At 47.5% G+C, this 23,372-nt stretch overlaps 1 protein-coding gene across 1 annotated transcript in view; it reads right to left on the bottom strand.

The window, feature by feature from the left end:
- Positions 1 to 447: 447 nt before the first annotated feature.
- Positions 448 to 23,372, bottom strand: part of GALNT12 (polypeptide N-acetylgalactosaminyltransferase 12) — a gene marked incomplete at its 5' end in the record, with an annotated part of 37,754 nt that continues 14,829 nt past the window's right edge. Inside the window, 8 exons of the mRNA XM_040482782.1 lie at positions 448 to 841; positions 2,801 to 2,947; positions 4,183 to 4,296; positions 8,506 to 8,637; positions 11,042 to 11,218; positions 12,643 to 12,760; positions 16,549 to 16,734; positions 20,818 to 21,007. Of these exons, the coding sequence (XP_040338716.1) occupies positions 704 to 841; positions 2,801 to 2,947; positions 4,183 to 4,296; positions 8,506 to 8,637; positions 11,042 to 11,218; positions 12,643 to 12,760; positions 16,549 to 16,734; positions 20,818 to 21,007 (1,202 nt within the window). The remainder of the gene's footprint in view (positions 842 to 2,800; positions 2,948 to 4,182; positions 4,297 to 8,505; positions 8,638 to 11,041; positions 11,219 to 12,642; positions 12,761 to 16,548; positions 16,735 to 20,817; positions 21,008 to 23,372) is intronic.

The following is a 23,372-nucleotide window of genomic DNA, read 5'->3' as shown; positions in this document are numbered from 1 at the left end:
GGAGCCTGCTTCGGATTCTGTGTCTCCCTCTCTCTCTGCTCCTCCCCCACTCATGCTCTGTCTTTCTCTCTCTCTCTCTCTCTCTCTCAAAAATAAATAAACATTAAGAAATTTAAAAAAAAAAAGACTTCAGCTTTGGTTTAGTTCTCTTTAGCTAATGTAAACCTTTGCTGGAATTTTGACTATGGTGGCAACACATAAGCAAATAGCATTCTTTATTTCAATAAACCTGGAATATCTCAACAGTGTGAAGGAATCAATACAATGTTCCTCATGTCCATCTGTCTACACTGAGAAAAACCTAGCCCCATGCTTGAGGTGTTATCAGTGTACACAGAGTACATTACATGAGTCTGATTTCCACACATTCGTGGAACCCTCACAAACACCAAAAGAGAAGATTTACCTCTTTGCTAGGGGTTAAGAAAAAGACATGACAGTAGGACATACATCTTGATAGAAAAATATTTAAAGATTTTAATTCTCTGAATGCCACGAGTTAACATTTTATGATCACCCTTCGAAAATAGGGCATTTGGGAGCAATTTTGAAGTTTTCCAAATCAGTACAAAGCTGGTTAAATCCAACGTCACATTCACAGATTGCAAAATGACTTCCTTATAAAAACAAGGAAGCCAGGGTTGGGGTGGGTCTGTCACCAGAGTCCGGGGGCCTTGCCACTCCTTTGTGGAGCTCCTTGGTATTACATGTGTTCCTTAAAGAACCATTTCTGATGTTCCGAGTTGGTGCAGAGCCGTAGAAATGGTATGAAACTGTCACTGAAGGCCTTCTTCTCAGCCTGAACACATTTATTGGACTGTACGTGAAATAAAGAACCATCCTACAAGAGAGAATAAGCACTGGCTGTTTACCAGAAATACAAATAATTCCTCAGAAAGTAGCTTTTTCCTTAAAATGTGTTAAGAGCTCGGGTGATTTTTTATCATTGCAGAAATATTTACTGAGCACTGTGTTTGCCCCGTACTGAGGCAACTCAGGACTGCCCACGCATAGACAGAGCCAGGAGTGGACAAGCGCGTCAGGCTCGCCAGGGTCCCGGACTCCACCGTCAGGGCGAGTGGTGCCACCTGCTGGCTGCTCTGGGGATCCGTCAGATCCCAAGTCTCCCTACTGCTATCCTTCTCCTTGAGGGAAATTAGGATCAAAGATTCTTTATTAACATCTTCCGCTTCCCTTAGGTCAACTAATTCCATCCCTGGCGATCTCTTTCTCTTAGGTATTTAAATACAGAATCAGGAAACTTGGCTGTAGTCCCAGCTCAGCCAGAGAACAGCTGGGCAAGGGGACAAGTCACCTGAGGACATGGGTTCAATGGGACTGTGCCAATTTCCCCAACCCCAAAAGATCATGGTCCTCTTTAAGGCCTTCCCCTTGTATTCCTTTTCCCAACTGTTCTGAGTTACCTCAGCGAAACTCTCCCCCATCCTTGAGTCTGTTTTTTTCCTCCACCTCTCTGTTGTAAGCTTTAAGTTCCCTGGGAACTTAATCATGGCTGAGCAAGTGACATACCTGTTCCAGGGAAAGAGAAACCTTTGGCAATAAAATTATAGGCAGAAGAATCTCAAAAATATTAACCCTGAAAACCCTTAAAAGAGTTCAAATGTTGCCTTCAGAGTACCATGAAAGGAAATAATTAAATAGCATCCCTTTTCCCAACCTTCTAAGGAGACTTTACTTTTCCTGAATTGGTCACTGAAATTTAAGATACAATTTTAATGATGTTTCAAACCAATTTTATGATTTCTAGCTTACATTACTGTGTAAGCCCCTTGAGGGCTTACAGTTAGAAGAAACAAGAGAAGGGGATGGAGGCGGGCGCTGCAGAGAACCACAGACGGGGAGCTTGCAGAAGTATCTTCCCTCTTATTTCTGATATCAGACGGATAACACCATGGCGCAGGCTTGCTCAGGTAGCCCGCAAATTTCACTGATAATCATATCTTCTACAGGAAAATGTACTCCAACTTTTAATCATGCTTAGAATTAACCCATTTATTAGCAAATTAGACCAATCTTTCCATCCCTGAGGCCAGGCTGGGAATGAAAGCTTCCTATGGAGATAAAAATAAACTCATTTCGTCTTTTGAATTATTTTCTTTGGATTTACTCCCTCAAGTGCTTTTTAGTGAGTCAAAAGATTTGACAGATTCACGAGTCCTGTTACAGCTTGTGGCCAAGTGTGGCGGGGCTAGTGCCTAACGGGCCTGAAATAATACCCGGTTCCAAATCAACATCAACTATTCTGATGGAGAGCCAGCTCCATCAGAGAGATGTTTTCTTGGTGATTACCCTGCAGGTAACAACTGATCTCTATAGAGCTTTATGGTTTCCAAGGACTATTTCTGCTGTCCATCTAGTCCACACTAGAGGTAGACGGGCTGCTATTATTGTTCCCATTTTACAGCTGGGAAAAATGAGGCTTAAAGAAATGGAGTAGCTTGCCCCTGGATCTAACCTCACATCCTCACGCTTTGGCTATTCGTTTCACTCATTTCAAGCCCATTTCATCCTTGAGTGTGTTTGCGACAGCTCCTCACTCCGGGACTATGGCTCACGGTCTAAGGAGGCCAGGACGACTAGATGGGAGTCAAAGCACTCCTGATGCTGGATGCCGGGGCCCCGACCACACTGTTGGGTCCACGGTGAACTCCCTGGTCTCCCCAGATGTGGCCGCATCCCTGAGACCCTCGAGGACTGTGCCGGGGAACACTCTTTACCTCCACTCCCCCTTCTGCAGCCCAGGCACCGAGAGCAAGGAGGGCGCAGACGGCTCACTCACCTCCCGCAAGATGAACTTCTGGTTCTCCGGGGCAGTTTCCTGGCAGAGCTGCATGATGAGAATATCCATTCCTGCGTCCACAGCGATGCAGGCCTCTGGCTGGTGAGTGTTATAGCGTATCTCATTCCGGGACGTGTACTCGAAAAACTAAAAATGGAGCAGCCAATCGTGCGTCAGTTACTCTCTGATGTGGAGAGAGGGAAATGGCTGGACGAGAGCCTGGGGTGACTTGGAGCTGGAAGAAACTCAAATCCCACCCACTCATCTCTAGGTGTCTGACACTGCTTAAGGCAGGAAGGCTTTAAAGGTCCAGGTAGCCAACGTTTCCCTCCTCTGGGTCTCCTGCGTCTCCTGCATCCTCCACGGGCCCGCCCTGGTGGTTTATCTGCCTCCTGGGGCTGGGATCTGTTGCAATTCACAGACCTTCCAGAACTTGCTCCCCTGGCCAGCCTGAAGCTCAGCACTTAACCCAGACAGACCTGCCCCGGCCACCAGCAATTGCCCTAAACACCACTTTACATGGCACTATCCATCAAAACCTAGAATTCTGTTCAAGCATTAATTCTAAGGAAGTCATCGGACACGCAGATCTGTTGCTCCCCACCCCCCCCACTTTTGTTTCTGACAAGGGGTTAGTGGCATGGTTACTTTACAATCAAAAACAGGCAGGCAGGGAATCAGTTAACTAAACAGTAATACAGCCACACAAAGGATTATCAAGAGGCCATTAGGAATGACATTCTCAAAGGATGTCTAATAACACGTGAAAAGTATGACGAAATGGAAAGAATGGAATATAAAACATATAGACATTATGATAATAACTATTTAAAACACATGATCTAAAGGCCTTGCATAAAGGAAGATGAGAAATAACTAGGTGTTAGTTCTAATGGTGGTTGCAGGGTCCTGTCATTCACTTACTGCTTATACTTTTTTGCATTTCCCAAATATTCTGCAAAAGCATATAGTACCCTCATAATGCAAAAAAATATATATATACATCAAATATTTAATTAAAAAAATTTTTTTAACGTTTATTTATTTTTGAGACAGAGAGAGACAGAGCACGAACGGGGGAGGGGCAGAGAGAGAGGGAGACACAGAAACGGAAGCAGGCTCCAGGCTCTGAGCCATCAGCCCAGAGCCCGACGCGGGGCTCGAACTCACAGACCGTGAGATCGTGACCTGAGCTGAAGTCAGAGGCTTAACCGACTGAGCCACCCAGGCACCCATCAAATATTTAATTTAAAAAAAAAGAGAGACTTCCCCTCATTTCTCTCTTTAAAGACCCCACACAAACGCTCCCTTGAACATTCAGGGTCCCACTGTCTGTTTTCCCCTGGCTCAAGAATGTCAAACTATAGAGAAGCAGCACCTACCTGGTTCTGACCCATTCCGTGACAGTGGTAGAGAAGGACCTGGTGTCCCACGATTTGGTTTTCATTGGGAGGGTTATAGTCAAAGCAGTAATCTCTCAGTCCTTTGTTCTGGAGCTAAACAAAACATAAAGGTGGCATTTTGGTCCAGATTTATACACAACAACAGGTTCCACCCAAGGCTCCCACGGTAATGACTCCATTGGAGAGGAGTCATTGAGTCAAGAACCGGACTTACTGGGTAAGAGCTCCTTAGATTTTTAGTGTTGAAAGTGCTTTCCCATTCTATACCATAGGCAAGAATCATAACCCCCATTTCTAAAGATAAATCTGAGTTGCAGAGAGATTAACTCTTTATGACCTGAAAGCTCTTATCTCTCCATTTCTCCTTGGTGCAGACTTATTGCTGCACTGGTCCGTGCAGAGCTGGGTTGCTGCCTCACACATGTACCAAGGACCCCTGCAAGCAGGCATCTGCAAAAGACATCCTGTGTGAGAGACTCACCATTTTCCAGATGAGAAGTCCACCATTCTAGACTATAGGAACAGCACAATACAGAGCTGATGGCCCAAGGTCACACGAGTGGAGATGCCTGAGTCTTGAATCCAGGAACTCAGACCCCAAGTCCAGTGCTCTCCCCATCACTCAACGCTGTCTAATCTAATGCCACCTCTAAGGTACCTTTTAGATCTAAAACCCTTCGATCATTCCAAGAGAAAAAAATCATGCTCCCGCCTCCCTTTTGGTAGCCTCCAGGGAAAGACATACACCTTCCAAATCTCTTTCTGGAGAGTTCAAAGACCCCTCAATGAACTCCTCATGAATCCCTCTCCTGCCCTGGCCCTCGTCCACCCTTGACTAGCCTGTTTCTGAAGATAAGACTCAGTCATATTGAAAGAAGATTCCACAATCCAGTCCACTAGCTCACAAAGCACAGACTTCCATGTTCCTGAAGTCCCTTTGCTTGTGAAGAAATCTGGTTAGAATAAGCAGAACACCTCAGATTTGGAAGGGGTCAAATGTCATCTAGCAAATCAGTCCCCACGCTTGACCACCAAAGGACTGTGACCTCAAATGAACTCCCTATGTTCAGACAGATTTGAAATGGAAAAAACACTAAAAGAGAGGTGGGAACCCCTGAAAATTAAAACTGAGATAAACTAAGCTAGCTGTATCAAGTTGGTGAAACAGAAAAAAGAATGATATTAAATGACTTTAGAACATTCCCCGCTGTTTTTGTTTTTTTAGAACATTCCATGTTTGATTACATTTCCTTAGTGAACTATATTCTATAAACAAATAGAGCAGCAAAGAAATCCTAAACCTCATTCAGTATCAACTGTCAGTGGTAATAGTGAATTATTATTTTGAAACTATTTTAAATATCTTTTAAGATAAAGCAAATAAATAATGTGGTACTATTTTTGAAACTAAGATTTTCAGTGTAAGAAAAAAGTAATACAAGTATAATACCGAAGACGAAAAAATCCTGTAAGATTACATTTAAATTTGAGATATCAGTATGAGTTCATGATTTGTTTCTCAAAAATATGCATTTCCTTTCTCTACCCACTGAAAAACTATAGCACTGTGCACCCCACATGGTACCCACTGGCCATATGTGGCCACTGGGCACTTGAAATGTGACCAAGTCCAAATTGAGATATGCAGTGAGTGTAAAATACACAGCAGGTTTCAAGACAGTATGAGAAAAAGACGTAATGCATCTCGATAAATTTTTACATCAACTACATGTTGAAATGATAATACTGGGGATACCTTGAATTAAATAAAATATATTATTAACTTCACTTGCTCCTTTTTAAAATATGGTTACTAGGGGCACCTGGGTGGCTCAGTTGGTTGAGCGTCCAACTTCAGCTCAGGTTGTGATCTTGTAGTTTGTGGGTTCAAGCCCCATATTGGGCTCTGTGCTGACAGCTCAGAGCCTGGAGCCTGCTTCAGATCTCCTTCTCGGTCTGTCACTCTCCCACCTGTACTCTCTCTTTCTCTCAAAAATAAACATTAAAAAAACTTTTTAAATAATAAATAAATAAACCTTAAAAATAAAGTTGAATATAGTTAAATTTTTAATTACGTATGTGGCTAGCATTATGTTTCTGGTGTAGAGTGTGGTCTAGAGACAGAGACCACAGCTGGCATCCGGATTGTGGGCTCTGAACACTGCCCCCCACTGAAAGGGTCAGGGGCTCTGGGAGGGATGGCAGCAAATGTAGAAGATGAGCGTGGCCGGGATCAAGGAAGCAATCAAGCTACTACAAGGGGTCAAGATCACAGAAGCCAAAATGAAGAGGTTCTCACTAGCTGAAGATGGGCAACCTGAACTGTTCAAAGAAAAAAACAGAAACCAACAGATGAACTGCAGCACACTGACCATATAAAACCCCACTGGTTTACAGTGATGCTCAAGAAAAGAAAAAGCCAACAAGCAAATGAGCCAACAAACAAACTGGAGGAAACTGAAGTGCCAATTCTTACTCTGAAAACAGGCAAATAAAGAGAAGGACTTAAAAATTTGTTATGCCTTTTCTTGTTTTTAATTTTTTAAGTTTATTTTTTTATTTTGATAGAGAGAGAGAGAGCGCGCGCAAGCTGGGGAGAGGCAGAGAGAGAGAGAGCAGGGGAGGAGCAGAGAGAGAGAGAGAGAGAGAGAAAGAGAGAGAGAGAATCCCAAGCAGGCTGCACACAGTCAGCTCAGAGCCTGATGCGGGGCTCAAACTCATGAACTGTGAGATCATGACCAGAGCTGAAATCAAGGGTCAGATGCTTAACTGACCGAGTCACCCACTCATCCCTAAAATTTGTTATGCCTTTTCTGAATGAACTCTAAATTTCACAAATACCAAATGGTCCCAGTTAACAAGGGAACGTTCTTCTTTACAGAAACATCTCAGCTAAAAATGCAGAGGAAATGAAAGGATTAGAAAAAGCACCATTTGACAATGCCACTTGAAGTTTGGGTCTAGGTGATGATTATCAACAGTTACAGAAAACACGAGAGAGGATGCTGACATGGCCCCTGATAGTGGCTGGTCCCGGACAGGCCCCATGGACCCGCTGATCAGTGTCATCGCTAGAAGCAGGATGACCAGAGGTTAGGTGCTCCTGCGATGATGCTGCAGGAGCACAAAACACATCTGTGACGTGTTCTTGCCATAAAAGGTTGATGATTCCATTCCAATCAGACCTTTGGACCTCACTTCCATTTTAAGAACTATGGGCGAGAAGCAGGATTTAAAAGACACCACAAGGAAACAATTAGGTAACTCCAAGGGTGAGATGTGCTACTGGACAACGGATGCTGTTTTTGCAACACTATTAGCACAAGTGGGGAGGAGGAGGGAAGAGGTCTGCCTTAGATGAAGGAGATGTGGGAGGGAGGACTAGCAGCCAACCACAACGCGAGACCTTGTCTGGACCCCAGGTGGAACCAGCCAGTTACCCTGAGAGAGGTGTGAAAAAGCAGGGGAATGTGGGTAAGGGCTAGATATTAAAGGGTGCCAAGAAATTACTGCTCACTCGACAGGGGTGTGATAATGGTCTGCGGTTAGAAGATACCGTCCATACAGACGCGCACGGGGAAGCGAATGGGAGTGAAATGACAGGATGCCTGGGGTTTGCTTGAGCAAAGAAAAACACGAGAGGATGCAGCAGAGGAGACAGAAGGCAAGAGAGGCAAAATCATCATAATTCTAGAAGCTCGGGAACAGGGTTCATTACATCATTCTCTCTGCTTGAACCTTTTCATAGCAAAGACCGAATTTAATGCGTTAACGTCCTGCTTTGGGTTTATCAAAGACTCCCAGAATGGAACACGGGCACTTCTGATCAACACGACACAGCAGAGGACACCTTCCTAAGTTGGTGTCGTTCCTCCCCAAAGCCAAAGGCACTGGACATTTTAGTTGTCTTCATCCCAGAGACATTTCTTTCAGGTTCTTTGAAATAACCGAAGTGACTCTTCTCCCTCTACTACTGCCTTTATCAATCCCCGAGCTGGGAATTATTAACTGGTCCAGCCATCTGAAGCTTGAAGTAATGTGAAACCGGACATGGAAACACCAGGTGAGCCTCAGTTTCTTTATCTATAAATTGGGAGGCTTATCGTCACCAATTTGGAGATGGCTTCTAGTGCTGACATTCTGGACTTGAGGCCCAGACACGGGGAGAAGGAAAGACAGTGGATTAAAGCAGGGAGGGGAGAAGGGGTGAGGAAGGCTAGCAGTCCCCCATGAAGGGGCCTTTCTTGGCTAGGATTTATTAGTCAGGGAAGCCCCTGCCCACCAGAGGCCCGCCTCACTCACCATCCCAAAGAAGCCAGGCCTGTCTTCAGGCACGTGCAATTCTGGGTACACGTTTTCCAAGAACCACCTGAAGTCCTTACACTGGAGCTTTGCACGGAGCTGCTTCCTCTCTGTCACATCGCCAAAGGGTTCCTGAGGAAACAGCAAAAGCAGTGAGTCCCTGCAGGGCACGTACTTCCTACTAAAGCCTTCTCTCCACGGATGCTTCCCTCCTCTGCAACGTGTACCGAGAACCCACTGTGTGCTGGGTCCTGTACAGGCTCAGAGGGTCAGACCAGCCTCAGACACAGCGACAGCACCTTGGCAGGAGAGACCATCACACAAACAACTGCATTCTCGGGCACTCTCGCTACAAGGAGGTGTGGCCAGGTGCTCTAGGGAAGGACACGAAGCGCCTGGTAATGAAGTCAGGGAGCCGAGTCCTGGGGCTGCGTCAGCTCCCTGGACCCGTGCATCTGCCCCATCGATGAGTGTGTGATCACAGACCAGTGGACGTCAGTCGAGTACTACACCCTGACATTCTGAATTACTGCTGATACCTGAAGTGTTCACTTTCAAACACAGGTGAATATTCTCAATGTAACCATGTACATAGACCTTATGTGCTCAACATGCTGAAGTCTGAACATATGCTTACAATGGTAAGTGCCAAGTGCTGCAGTGAAAAATACTCGTGGAAGTTTAGTTTTCTGGACAAAACAAGTGATTAAGAACTTCTAAATAATTGCGGCACCTGGGTGGCTCACGGCATGATCTCGCAATTCGTGAGTTCAAGCCCCATGTCGGGCTCTGTGCTGACAGCTTAGAGCCTGGAGTCTGCTTCAGTTTCTGTGTCTCCTCTCTCTGCCTCTCCTCTGCTCGCACTCTGTCTCTCTCTCTCTCTCTCTTTCAAAAATAAATAAACATTAAAAAAAATTTTGTTTAACTTCTAAATAATTAAATAAAGCAAGCATCTATTTAGCATAGTCACAAGAGCAGTGCCGAGCACTATTGCTGTCCTTGCAATATGATGTTAAAGTATTAAAATTTAACAGGCTAAATATTTAACAAAATGGTAATGTCAGGAAAACGTCTGAGCAAAATTTCAGAGTTTTACTTATTTCCCAGAGGGCCTTCCTTTGATGAGTCATTGTGCCCTCATCTTCAACCAAATATCCCTTTTAACACTCGGCCACAGGCATCCAGACAAAAGGTGTACGTGGGGCCCCTCTAATATGTCATTCTTTGGGAAGCCTCAGGAAGAGACGGCTGTGGGTTCCAGACTGGGTAATGGGAAGGAGCAGATGTTTCCACCCTGCAGCCTTGGGCATGACAGAGGAAGCAATGACCCTGGAGCCCAGAGGCAGAAAGGGGCCAAGGTCAGGGGCAGGTCCACAGGGCTCTGCAGAGCAGGGAGTGGGTTCTACGCACCCCAGGCTCAGTTCTGCCCACATCACCCACGAGGCCTTGGGCAAGCTCTCTGAGCTTCAGTTCTGGCATCTAAAATGAGAATTGGGGCGCCTGGGTGGCTCAGTAGGCTGAGTGTCTGACTTCCTCAGGTCATGATCTCACAGTTCGTGAGTTCCAGCCCCACGTAGGGCTGACAAGCTCAAGCTCAGAGCCTGGAGCCTGCTTCGGATTCTGTGTCTCCCTCTCTCTCTGCCCCTCCCCCGTTCAAACACAGTCTCTCAAAATTAAATAAACATTAAAAAAATAATAATAAATAAAAAATGAGAATTTCATAGCTATCCTGAAGGGCTGCTGTGAGGATTCAGAAAAAGAGGTTTACATTTTCATTTTAGTTGATGCTGGTGCAGAGTGGGCACCCTGTCCAGGGGCCTGTAGAGCTGGCCAGTGCAGAGGCAGTGGACCTATTTGCTAAAGCTTATTTGTAACCCTAAAACCACTACCACCACCATCATCTGCAAACACATACAGAGAGGGATAAAAAATCTGAGTCACCCAACGTGACGCTCCTGGCTGAGATCATGTCTCAGCTCTCACGCTGTAAACAAGTGTCCTGTTCATCGCCCACCTAGTGCCACATTTTGCTGCTTTGTGTTGGTGACCTCACTGTTTAAAAGGCCCCCAAGCATGGTGCTGAAGGGCTGGCTAGTGTTCCTTGGTGCAAGAAGGCTGCGTTGTGCCTGGCGGAGAAAATACGCGGATTAGGCACGTTGTCACAGTGTTGTTGGCCATGAGTTCAATGCAAACAATCTTTCGACAGAAATATACACAAAACCATGTATTGTATACTGTGTGTATTGATCGGTTGGCAAAAATGTCAACCTGCAAGAGGCCTGAAGGAACCTAGCACCGTATTTCTCTGAGAAGCAGTGGCTCAGTAGCCTTGAATCAGTGTTTGCAATGATGACACAGACCATAATTACTGTAAATGATGAGAATCAACATGAATGTATTATTATAAGTGGGGGGATAAAGTTTTCCCATACTTGTATCTATTTCTGGAACCAGGTCCACTATGGCGGGGAGGCCAGAATCAGCTGCTTTTGTTTGGATGAGGCCAGCTGGGATACAGGTGGGCCGGGGAACTCACCAGGCGGGCATGGGGGTTGCGATGGTAGTAGAGTTCTTTAAATTCATCCATCCACACTTCAGCTGCTCGGACACTGTTGGCCAGAGCCTTATTGCGGGAGTAGGGAGCTTGCTTGGGGAAAACGTGGCCAACGTGAGAGCACGGGTGTGTTTCCAAGGTCCCACCGCACTGCCAGATCTGTGCAAAGAGCAGGAAGGAGGCCAGGTGGGTGAGTGGCGGGGCAGGGGGGGTCGGGGGGTGGTGGCGCAGAATGGTGAGCTGCTGGCCCACCGTGCCCGCAGCAAGGAGGCCGGGCACACAGACATCATGATGAACACTGCCAGGCCTCACCCTCCATGGGGTAGGAGGCCACCTCCCCAGCACATTCAGGACACAGGATGCAGTCAAAGAGCAAGAACACAGCCCCAAAGACAAACAAGCCGCCGGGAGCAAGATCCCAGAGTCCATGCACTAGAGCTCATGCACTTGACTCACAGGAGTACCCATAACTGACCTCACTGGGAACCCATTACTCATTATGCAAAACACAGGCTCATTACCTGATCTCCTAGCCACAGAAGATAGGAAAGCAGCGAGTAAGGAGAGAGGTTTGGAAGGGGAAAGGAAGAACTTCTAGAGGCAGAGAGCAGCCTGACACCTAGGGAAGAGGCAGAAAGACCATTAAAAGCACATCCTAAACCTCAACAGGCTGACTTGTCTGAGACCAGCTCATGCTGGGGCACAGGGCCGTGAAGACCCCACGGTTCCCAGGATGTGAGACCGAGGAGAGTATCTGGTACTTATAATGGGGGGTGTGAGTCCTCAGCGGAGGGCCAATTCTTATTAACTCTCTCTGAGCAGGAAACCATATAAAATACTACCAAAATTTAAAATTTTCTGTTAAAAACTACAGACGTTAACATAAAATGTTGATACTCAAAATGCAGGATTCGGTTAACTGGAAAACCCACTGAAATGCTAGTGGCCTCTCAAAGGGGCATCCGTGGGACACAAGCAGCAGAATCAGTAAATGGGCTTTTCCCAAAAAGCAGATTCCTGGTCCCTACCAAAAATCTATCAAGCCTGACTTTCTGGAGACTGTACCTATAAATGTGTCTTTTTAAACAAGTTCTTTGTTAAACAATTCTTACATGTGGCAAAGTCTGAAGGTCACTGTGCTAAACAGGTTATTTCATAAGTAAATAAGCAAATCAAGACTCCACAAGATGGGTCTGGGAAGCAGGGGCCTGGGTGTCAGCCCCATCTCTGCCACTCACTGTGTGGGTGACCTTGAGCCAGTCACTTCCCCTCTCTGGGCCCCAGTCTCTCCCTGCTGTAGTAAGAGAAAAGAACTAGGTGACCTGCAAGGCGCTTCCTTGCCCCAAATCTATGAAAAGTACAATTTTTTAAAAGTTCAAACAAGAAGGCAAGCATGTTTATAGAATGTGCACGCCACTACTATCCTCTTTCAGGATCGTTAGATAAAAACCATCAACATGGAAGAAAAGTCTGCCAGGTTCTCCTGGAAAATCCCATCATTCCCAGAGAGAGAGAGAAAGAGAGAGAGAGAGAGAGAAGGGACAAGTGAAGGATGAGTCCAAAGAGAAGACTGGAATACTTACCCTAAAGGAGAATTCGAGGTTTTCTCCGCCCCAAACTTCCATTCCTGTATCATAAGACCCCAGATATTCAAAATATTTCTTACTCACAGCAAACAGCCCTCCAGCCATTGTTGGGGACCTAGGAGAGTGTGATAACCACATTGCAGTGTGAGCAGCAGGTGAACTGTCTGTCGGGAGCCCTCCAGCCTGCCCAGTCGTCTCTAAGCATATCCTGACTTTACGCTCTGTACCAGGCCTTGCGCTGGACCGGGAGGCATAGATGTGCCCCACGGTCCCTGCCCTAGGAGGCTCACAAATATCTCACCAGGCAGCACTGTGTGGGCACAGAGGGGAGGGCATGGGGCAGGTGGGCAGGGTTCAGTTTCCCAGAGGAAATGAGGCCTGAAGAACACGGAGGAGTTGGCAGAGAAAAGGAATGGAATGTTTCTCCAAGAAGATACCAGCATGAGCACTGGCCTGAGGGTGAGATAAAACCTTGTACCTCTAGAAGCACAGACAACCCAGAGAGTTGAGGAAAGAGACAGGCTCCCCAAGAGGATGGCTAGCGCTGGGCTGTGGTGGCCTTGGTCACAGGGTCACAGGGCAACACAGATGCCCTTTGGAGCGTAGAAGACCACAGAAGGCAGCTCTCATCTCAAAGCTCCTCCAGGGGGGCGCCTGGGTGGCGCAGTCGGTTAAGCGTCCGACTTCAGCCAGGTCACGATCTCGCGGTCCGTGAGTTCGAGCCCCGCATCAGGCTCTGGGCTGATGGCTCAGAGCCTGGAGCCTGTTTCCGATTCTGTGTCTCCCTCTCTCTCTGCCCCTCCCCCGTTCATGCTCTGTCTCTGTCCCAAAAATAAATAAATGTTGGGAAAAAAAAAAAAAGCTCCTCCAGGGCCCATTCCTCTCCTGCATGAGTGGCCTCCTTCCAGGACCCCGATGGCCACTTTTGCCTTCTTCTTCACCCAGCCTTGTTTTCTCCCCCGCAGGTTCCTCTGGTTCTAGAAATGGCCCAAGCCTTCTGTCCTACCACAGCAGAAAGCTGAAAGGTCAACACACCAAGACGTGCAGATGCCAAGGAATGTATTCAGAGGTAGAGAAACTGTACATCATCAAGGGTCTAACTGTTTAAAAAGGTTAAGGTCTCCCGGCAGTGCTTCTGGGCCTTGACAAAGTATTCGCTTTCCCTGCATTCCAAGCTCTGGGCCAATGAGAAAAGGACAGCAAGATTCCTTGTGGAAGGGAAGGCTCTAGACTACAAAGCACTTCCACGTGTTTCATCCCAAAAATCTAAGGGGTAGGCAAGGTGGATATGCTTGTACCTATTTCACAGGTGAGGAAACTGAGACCCAGGGATATTATAGGAAGGGAAGAGGAGGTGGCCATGACATCCCCGAGCACATGTGTGTGATGGGGAGGAGGGGACCATGGGAGTACATGTCAGCATCCCAGGTTGGATGTATGAACCTGGATAAGACCCTTCCTATTCTGAGCCTCAGTTTACAAATCTGTTCAGTGAAAGTTGAGTAGGATGTCACTCAGGACTCCTACAGAAGCCGGGGTGTCACCACAATCCCTGCCTTCCCCATTCTCATTCAGTCTCTCTCAGTTCGTCCACCACATCATCTCTGGAGTACCCCGTTTCTCTCCATCTTCTCCTGCACCATCATTCCTGACTCAAAGATTATGATGCTTCCTAAAGATGTCCCTGCCCACTGCCTCGCCCCCTCCAGGCCCCTTGCCAACATGGCATCTAGCAATCTTTAAAGAATGCAACAGGCAGGGTCATTTCCAGCTCAAATCCCATCAGTGGCTTCTATTCTCTCAGGGTAAAGTCCAAAGCCCCGTCCTTGGCCTTCTAGGCTGGATGTGACTTGGCCTTGTTCATTTCTCTACCCCCATCTCGTTTTCTTTGAATTTATTTATTTATTTATTTTTGAGGGGGGGGGCATGCAGAAGCAGGGGAAAGGCAGAGAAAGAGAGAGAATTCAAGCAGGCTCAACGCTGACAGTGTGCCCCACATGGGGCTCAGACTCACGAACCGTGATATGATGACCTGAGCCAAAATCAAGGGTCGGACACTTAACTGACTGAGCCACCCAGGCACCCCTCTACCGCCATCTCTTTTTAAATTTTTTTTTTTCCAACGTTTATTTATTTTTGGGACAGAGAGAGACAGAGCATGAATGGGGGAGGGGCAGAGAGAGAGGGAGACACAGAATCGGAAACAGGCTCCAAGCTCTGAGCCATCAGCCCAGAGCCTGACGCGGGGCTCGAACTCACGGACCGCGAGATCGTGACCTGGCTGAAGTCGGACGCGCCACCCAGGCGCCCCTCTACCGCCATCTCTTAAGACTGTCTCCACAGGCATCTCCCTCTGGCCAGTGGGTCATCTCAAGGTCAGAACTCAGAAGTCCTCCTGCCAAACATGGGTGCAGATCTAAGACACCATTTCCAGCTCAATGCACCAGCAATAAAGCTGATGTCCGATCTCCCTCTGCCTGACCCCTATATCTACCTCCCATTTGCTCCTGAAATTGGAAGGGGAGGAAGAAGCCTTTATATTACTTCAACACTTCAAAGAATGAGAGCAACCAAGCCCCCGCTGAACCCACTCTACTCAGACCCAGGCTCACCAACTAGCCAAAGGTGGCCCATTCACCCCCCAGGTCCACCTATCCCCCAGTTGAAAAAGGACCTGACAGGGGCGCCTGGGTGGCGCAGTCGGTTGAGCGTCCGACTTCAGACAGGTCACGATCTCGCGGTCCGTGAGTTTGAGCCCCGCATCAGGCTCTGGGCTGATGGCTCGGAGCCTGGAGCCTGTTTCCGATTCTGTGTCTCCCTCTCTCTCTGCCCCTCCCCTGTTCATGCTCTGTCTCTCTCTGTCCCAAAAAAAAAAAAAAAAAAAAAGTTGAAAAAAAGAAAAAGGACCTGACAGTGTATCTTCAAAATGTTAAGCATGAAATTATCATATGACCCGCCAATGGTGCTCCTAAGAATATACCTCAAAAACCTGAAAACAGGGACTCAAACAGTAACAGTAAATCAATATTCACAGCAGCATTGTTCACAATAACCACATGATAGAAACAACCCAAGTGGCCATCAGCAGGTGAATGGATAAACAAACATGGATGTCTATACAGTGGAATATTGTTCAGCCATTAAAGGAACGGGGTTCTGGAAGAACCTTGAAAACACTTATGTGGAGTGAAAGAAGCCAGACACAAAAGGACAAATACTGTGTGATTCCACTTACACGAGCAATCTAGACTAGGGAAATCCATTGAGAGTACAATAGAAGTGACCAGGGGTTGAAGAAGAGACAGGGGAGTCATTGCTCAATGGGTATAGGGTTTCCACACAGGACAATGAAAAAGTTCTGGAAGTGACGGTTACTCAATACTGTGAATGTGCTTGATGCCACTGAGCTAAACACTTTAAAAAATGGTTGAAGTGAACAATTTTTTTGTTATGCATATTTTACCACAGTTTTGAAATCCGTAAATAAATAAAATATACCAACATAAAATTCATGTGGGTGGCAAAGATTTTTCAATAAAAATAAAATTATGCTCAGGCACCTGGGTGGCTCAGTCGATTAAGCGTCCGACTTCGGCTCAGGTCATGATCTCGCAGTTCATGAGTTTGAGCCCCACTCTGGGCTCTGTGCTGACAGCTCAGAGCCTGGAGGCTGCTTCAGATTCTGGGTCTCCCTCTCTCTCTGCCCCTCCCCCACTCATGCTCTGTCTCTCTCTCTCTCAAATATAAATAAAGATTTTAAAAATAAAATAAAATAAACAAATGCTCTGGAGAAAGTGGGGGGAACAAGAGCTAACCAGCCCTCCCCGGGTACCCTCACTGACACGGTGGCCAGACGCAACGAGGCACGCTCAGAGAGCGAGTGGCCAGAGGTTAGCCTCTAACCTGATGACATCGATGGGCGAACGCATCCGCGTCCTCTCCCTCTCGGGAACCACGTGCCACGTGAACACCAGCCTCCAGTCGAAGCCGCCGATCTGTGGCTCCCCGGCATTGCCCAGGTACTCAAAGGTGTTCCAGTCAATCACATCGATCACAGGGCACACCACTGCCGACTCCTCTTCGTGGATCCTGCGAACATCCGGGATGCCCCATGTGCCTCTCCACGAGGACAGGTGGCGGGAGGACAATCAGGGAATTTGGGGATGACTCTCCTCATCCTTCTGCGAGGAGGGAGGAGAGCCCATGTGAGGAAGGCCTACAGCTCTCGTTGCAGGTGTCTGCAGCCACATGAGGCCCTGGCGGGTGATCCTCACAGGGAACGCTCAGGTGGCGGGGGAGACCAAGGAAGGAAGGATTCTGGCTTGAATAGGAAAAGTCCCCAGCTTCAATATTCAGATTCCATCTATGGACATGCTGGATAAATCTGAGTCCCTCCATGAAAGTCAAGACATGTGAAAACCAAAGGTCACTTTTTTTTTTCCTTTTTTTTTTTTTTTTTCCCAACGTTTATTTATTTTGGGGACAGAGAGAGACAGAGCATGAACGGGCGAGGGGCAGAGAGAGAGGGAGACACAGAATCGGAAACAGGCTCCAGGCTCCGAGCCATCAGCCCAGAGCCCGACGCGGGGCTCGAACTCACGGACCGCAAGATCGTGACCTGGCTGAAGTCGGACGCTTAACCGACTGCGCCACCCAGGCGCCCCCAAAGGTCACTTTTAAGACAGAAAGCAGATTTTGCAATTTCTAAAGACTGCCAAGAGGGACCTCATTTAATCACAACGAAATGGCTTAGTGTTGAGAACTAATTATCCCTCTAAAAAACAGAGATGTGCCCAGACCAAAGGATCAGCTTTGGAGTTAGAATAAAAATTCGAATCCTGCCCCTTATTTGCCGTGTGACATTAGCCAAGTCACCTAACCTCTCAGAACCTGTCACCTGTGGGTGACCCTGGAATGATAATATCTACTCTTAGGGTTAAGGTGAGGACACCCTTGGGGGATGTTTATAAGGTGCTTGGCAGAGAACCTGGGACCTACTGCTAGTCTTTTCTTGTTCTCTTTATTACTGTGAAACAGGTTACACAATACTGTAGAGCAAAATGCTGCAGATATCAGCCCATGTGCCTGCTTTAGCTATTCTCTCTGCAAACATGATCACAGACCCAACCTTCCTTCAGCATGCTGCCATATCATGTGGGGTTTTTTTTTTTTTTTTTTTGCACTTGACAGTGCACCAGAGAAGATGAAGTGGGACTGGCCTGTGTGTGAACACTGGATTTCTCTGGGCTACATTCTGGGGGCTTTTATCTGGAATTTGAGACCTAAAACATCATAAGTCACACAGAGCAATGTGTAGAAACAGAGGTCGACCAGACTTGAGTTGTAAGTGTCCTTAGAATAATCCCAGAAAGTCAGAGGGGGCAAAGTGAATACCACACTCAGGTAAGAATTACAGTATTAGGCGAAATTGCATTGTTCAGGATAGACTGTATGAATAAAACCTGTGCATTCACTAACTAAGGAAGATTTAATTTTTAAATGTTTATTTATTTTTGACAGGGGTAGGGGGTGAAGGACAGAGAGAGAGGGAGACAGAGGATCCAAAGCAGGCTCTGCACTGAGAGCGGAGAACCCGATGTAGGGCTCGAACTCACAAACCGTGAGATCATGATCTGAGCCAAAGTCAGAGGCTTAACTGAGCCACCAGGTGTCCCTCCCCCCTCCCCCCGGATTCTTTAAACAAACTTAGGGCACTCTTAAAAGGTTTGAGAAGACAAGTGGCTGACCTGCTGGGCAGGTTCAAAGAAGCTTCTTAGCCCCTGACAGACACCAGAAGAACTTGTGACTTGCAATCAAACTGGTTGGGTGGCCTAATTTTTATAAGAAAAGGAAAACTGGGGGAGCCAGCATTGGAGTAAAGGACCCTGAACCATGGTTACAAAGTGTGCAGGCCCAGTAACAGCTTGCCCCGTGGGTGGGGGGTGGGGGCAGGCATGCTACTGGCATGTGGGGCAGAACCAGTCTTTGTTGTGCAGGGCTGAACTGCACACTGTGGGACGTCTGGCATCCCCAGTCCCCGGCTCATAAAATGCCAGGAGCACCACCCACCTGACTTGAAAACCAAAGAATATCTATTGCCCAAAGCCCCTGGAGGAACAGGGTTACTGCTCCTGTCAGACCGTCCAAGGGACAGGGAGGGTTCCCATTTGGGACCATCTGAGGGACCAGCGTGTGTCAACTCTGGTACACACCTAGGTCCCTGGGGAGCTTCTGAAGCATCCAGAAGCCCAGGGCCACCTCTAGAGATTCAGATCCAGTGGTTGGCCATGAGACCAAGGAGTTGGTATGCTTTAAAAAAATTTTTTTATGTTTATTTATTTTGAGAGACAGAGTGTAAGCAGGAGAGGGGCAGAGAGAGAGGGAGACACAGAATCTGAAGCAGCCTCCATGGTTTGAGGTGTTATCACACAGCCCAATGCGGGGCTAGAACTCATGAACAGTGAGATCATGACCTGAGCCGAAGTCGGATGCCTAACCGAATAAGCCACCCAGGCACCCCAGGAGTTGGTATGTTTTACAAGTTACCCAGATGGGGTTCTATGGGTAGCCAGGGTGGAGAATCCTTTTATCTGGGGATATGGAACAAGGACTTGTCTATGGGGAGGGCTGCCTCACTGGCCTTCAGAGGATGGGCTGGAGTGGAATGCTGGGTGGTATTAGTGCATCAGGGGACTTCAGATCGGCCTAGAGGCAGCCATGTGTGTTCACAGTGGGGAAGGGGTGAAGGGCAAACCCACTGGTCCAGGTTCCAGAGGGAACCCTTAGCTGTCACCATGCTGTAAAATTCCATCACAGGCCTGAGGAACCCTGGGTCCTTGCTGCTGGTGAAGCTCATCAGAGCCGAGGAGGAGAAGGAGGCAGCTGTGGGACCCACAGGGGACACGACATAGATAGGACAGCAGAAGTAGCAGAGCAGGGGACAGCCTGGTCTCACACAGGAAGGGAGGAAAGCGGGTCCCCAGCTCTTCCAGACAGACCGTGGCAACCAAAGTGCTAGAGGCCATGGGAAAGCAGTTTGCCAACTGCAGAGATCCTGATCTTCTTTTTAAAAAATTTTTAAATGTTTTATTTTTGAGAGAGAGAGAGACAGAGAGCGTGGGCAGGGGAAGGGCAGAGAGAGAGGGAAACACAGAATCAAAGCAGGTTTCAGGCTCCAAGCTATCAGCACAGAGCCTGACACGGGGCTCAAACCCACGAACTGCAAGATCATGACCTGAGCCGAAATTGGGCGCTTAGCTGACTGAGCCACCCAGGCGCCCCAGAGACTCTGATCTTCTGACCCTTTGCCTGCTCTGCAGGGAGGGACCAAACGAAGACCCTCTCAATCTTGGGCCTTCCTCCTCCACCTGGAGGAGCTCTGACTTTGCCAGCCCAGCTCCTGCCTGCTGTGATGCTGACTCAGGAGAATAGGGAGACAAAGGAGGAGAGGAGAGGAGAGGAGAGGAGAGGAGAGGAGAGGAGAGGAGAAGAGAGGAGAGGAGCCCAGTGGCAGTAGATTTGGAGGACAGGCAGATAGGGAGGGTTAGCGTATGAGGCTGTGGGACAGCAGGAGACATGCCCTTAAAGACAGGGCTGTGTTATGACTTTTCATGACTTCATAAAAAATAACATATATTTAAAGCTGTATTTTATGACTATATTGCTAGAAGGACAAACCACACTCCAGGCTAAATCCATTGTTATGATGCTCATTTTTTTCCTTCTGATGTAAAATAATTAACATAAAAACATTTTTGCGGGTCTATTAAAAAATTTCATGGGTCCTAAGCATTGTAGGTACTGGGTATAATGGATAAGACAGCCTTGCTTGAAGGAAATACACCAAAACGTATATTCTTCAGCACTGTGATTCTATATGATTAATAGCTTTTTCTTGGTTGATCAAAATACTTCCTAAGTGTTCCACAACAAACGTGTATAATAAGCAGTGGTAAAAGTAAACACTAACAAGGCCTCGTACATGCTAGCATGTTCTAAGGGCTGTATGTGTATTCATTCATTTAATGGCCTCTGCAGCCGTGTGGGGCACAGACTGTTATCATGCCCAGTGACAGAGGACTTGCCCCAGGGGCATCTGAACCCAGGCGCCAAGGTGAGAAATTTGTTTCTGCTTCTGCACAGCATTGGGCCCCCACTCGCACGCTCACGCACCTCTCCAGCAGCGGCTCGAGCCACCCCTCGTGGCACTCACAGTGGCAGTCCAGGAAGGTCAGCACTTCACCCTTCGCCGCGGAAGCGCCTAGAAGCCTGGCTCGCACCAGGCCCTCCCTCTTGTTGGCGCGGATTAGACGCACCTTGGGCAGCCCAGACAGCTCATTGGCCAGGCGCTCCTTCAGGTGTTCTGGGGAGGCAAGCGAGACAAGCAGGGTCACCGCCATGCATGCCAAGTGGCATCCTTCCAGGCCCTCCCTAGCCCCAAATGACAACTGAATAGACAGAAGCCTCCTTTGCTCTGCACCTACCTGGGATGTCCTCACCTCATGCAGAACCAAGGCTGGACGTGTACGACGAAGGCCAGGGGTGGGTGGCTGGGGCAGAGGAATCCCAGAACCACCCAGGGCTCCCCGTCAAAACACACGCACACTGAATTGTGTGCTTGAAATGGGTGCATGTCGCGTCTGGATATATCTCAATAAAGCTGTTGCCCCCTCAAAAATACAATACACCTTGACTTGCGAACATTTAAAAATAAAACACACAAAAATTGCCCAACCACAATTTTTCAGGAAAACTGGGTTAATATGCACTTGGTTTATTTATATTAACTAATTATGTAACATGTTATAAAATTTTAATTTATGTGGAATTATGTTGACAAATTTTATTTACATTTATGTTAACGCAAATTTTCTCAGGAGCTCATTTCATTTGACACAGTAATAGTAATAATAATAATGGCAGCTACCACTAGAGGGCCTGTTGTAAGAATTACTGTCCAGGTGATTTATATGAACTCATCAGAGCCTCAGAACTTTCCCATGAGGTAGGTACTACAACTATCCCCATTGATAGATGAGAACACTGAGGCCAGAGAGGCTAAGTAATGTGTCAAGATCGCAGAACAAGTGAGCCAGGATTTTAACCCAGCAGCCCTGGCTTGAATCCATAGGCTTACTGCTGCCTCCCAGAGCTTTCTTTAATCTCTCAGCCTTGCTAAACAAATGCAAACTGGTTAGGAGGATGCGTTGTTCCCATTTTGCATAAGAAGAAATGAGGCTTTAAAAGTTGAAAGGTCTCATCCACAGCGAGGGCTGGCCTCAGGACTCCAGACTTCACACACAGGTTCAGGGGCAGGAGGCCCTGATTCCCACCCCTCCGTGGGTCAGGTGGAGGTGGGGAGAGCACATCAGGCAAAATAAAAATGAGAGAATCCCCCCTAATCATTGTGGATGTCGTCTGAAAGTCTTCAATCATCAGCAAAAGGGAAAAGTCTGTAAACTGTTCTAGGTTGCTTCAGTTTGTAAAAATGTTTCCCTAAATATTCTTGACATTAAAAAAAAAAGCATTTCATTGGTTGATTTTTTTTCATCCTAAATATAACTGCAAATAAGCTGGGAGCGGGAATAAGGGAGGTGACTTCCCAAGCAAAGCTAATTGGTGGTGGCTATGCCCAGTAAACACACAGGTGCAAAAAAAAAAATAATAAAGGGAAAAAAAGAAAATGCACATGTAGCCTCCTTGTACTCTTTATGGATTTGGTCAGCATCCATTCTAGGTCTGTCTGAACTGCCCTCCCATGCCTGGGGAGGGTTGGCGCCCCTGCACGGAGCTCAGACTGGCGTGTGGAAAGGCCAGGGGGAGGGGCAGGGCACAAATCCTGTCATCACGGCTTGAGCAGGCATCTTGTCTGTGGCGCAGGTCACCATGATGGAGAGGGCAGCCTCGGCCCCACAGAGACCCACACTTACACTCACGAGAAGAACTGAGCTATGCAGAAGGGGTTCATACCCTGGTCCTGCCTGCTGAGGAGCTATTCAATCCCACGAAGATCAAATAAAGAATCTGATCCTTGCTTCTGAATGAATACATTTCTGAAATATTGGGGGTACTCTACATTTTGTTAATATTTCATAAAAGTACAGGTACGACAATATGCCAGGCACTGACGTAGCATGTTACCTGCCTTTATCTCATTTAATCCTCACTGTGACTCTGCGAGCTAGGGATGAGTATCCCACTTTATAGGGGCTGAAGCCAAGGTTGACGCTGGACTTGCTCAAGGTTGAGTGGCTGCAAAGTGCTGGAGCTCGGACCAGTGCCAGCACAGATTTAAAACAGCCCCAGGAGGAGAGGACCAAAGGAAAGGGAGATGAGTACCTACTACGTGCTGGCCGACGTGAGAGTCCATCCTATGCCTGATCTCATTTGTTCCTCACCACTCTCTGATGTAAGTGTGGACAAACCCATTCACAGATGAGAAACTGAGGCTCAGAAAAGACAAGTGACTTGGCCCAGGTGCCACGACAGGTTCACGGTAAAGTTCACCTCTGACCCAGGTGCCCTGACCCCAGAGCCCAGTGCCTAATGGGCTTCATGCAGCATCAAGCCCCAACTGTCGCCGAACACCCACCACGGAAGCTACAGTTCCCAGCCTCCCTTGCAGCTAGGTGTGGCCAAGTGACCCCTGCTCTGCTCCATGGGATATGAGGGCAACTCTCGAGTTTAGCTCTCCAGCCCCATGAGATCTTCCTGCCGATAAGAGCGCG

This window comes from Herpailurus yagouaroundi, unplaced genomic scaffold, assembly GCF_014898765.1.
Source record: "Herpailurus yagouaroundi ecotype Mexico unplaced genomic scaffold, PumYag 160, whole genome shotgun sequence".
Classification (NCBI taxonomy): domain Eukaryota; kingdom Metazoa; phylum Chordata; class Mammalia; order Carnivora; family Felidae; genus Herpailurus; species Herpailurus yagouaroundi.
This window is presented reverse-complemented; position numbering and strand designations above follow the sequence as displayed.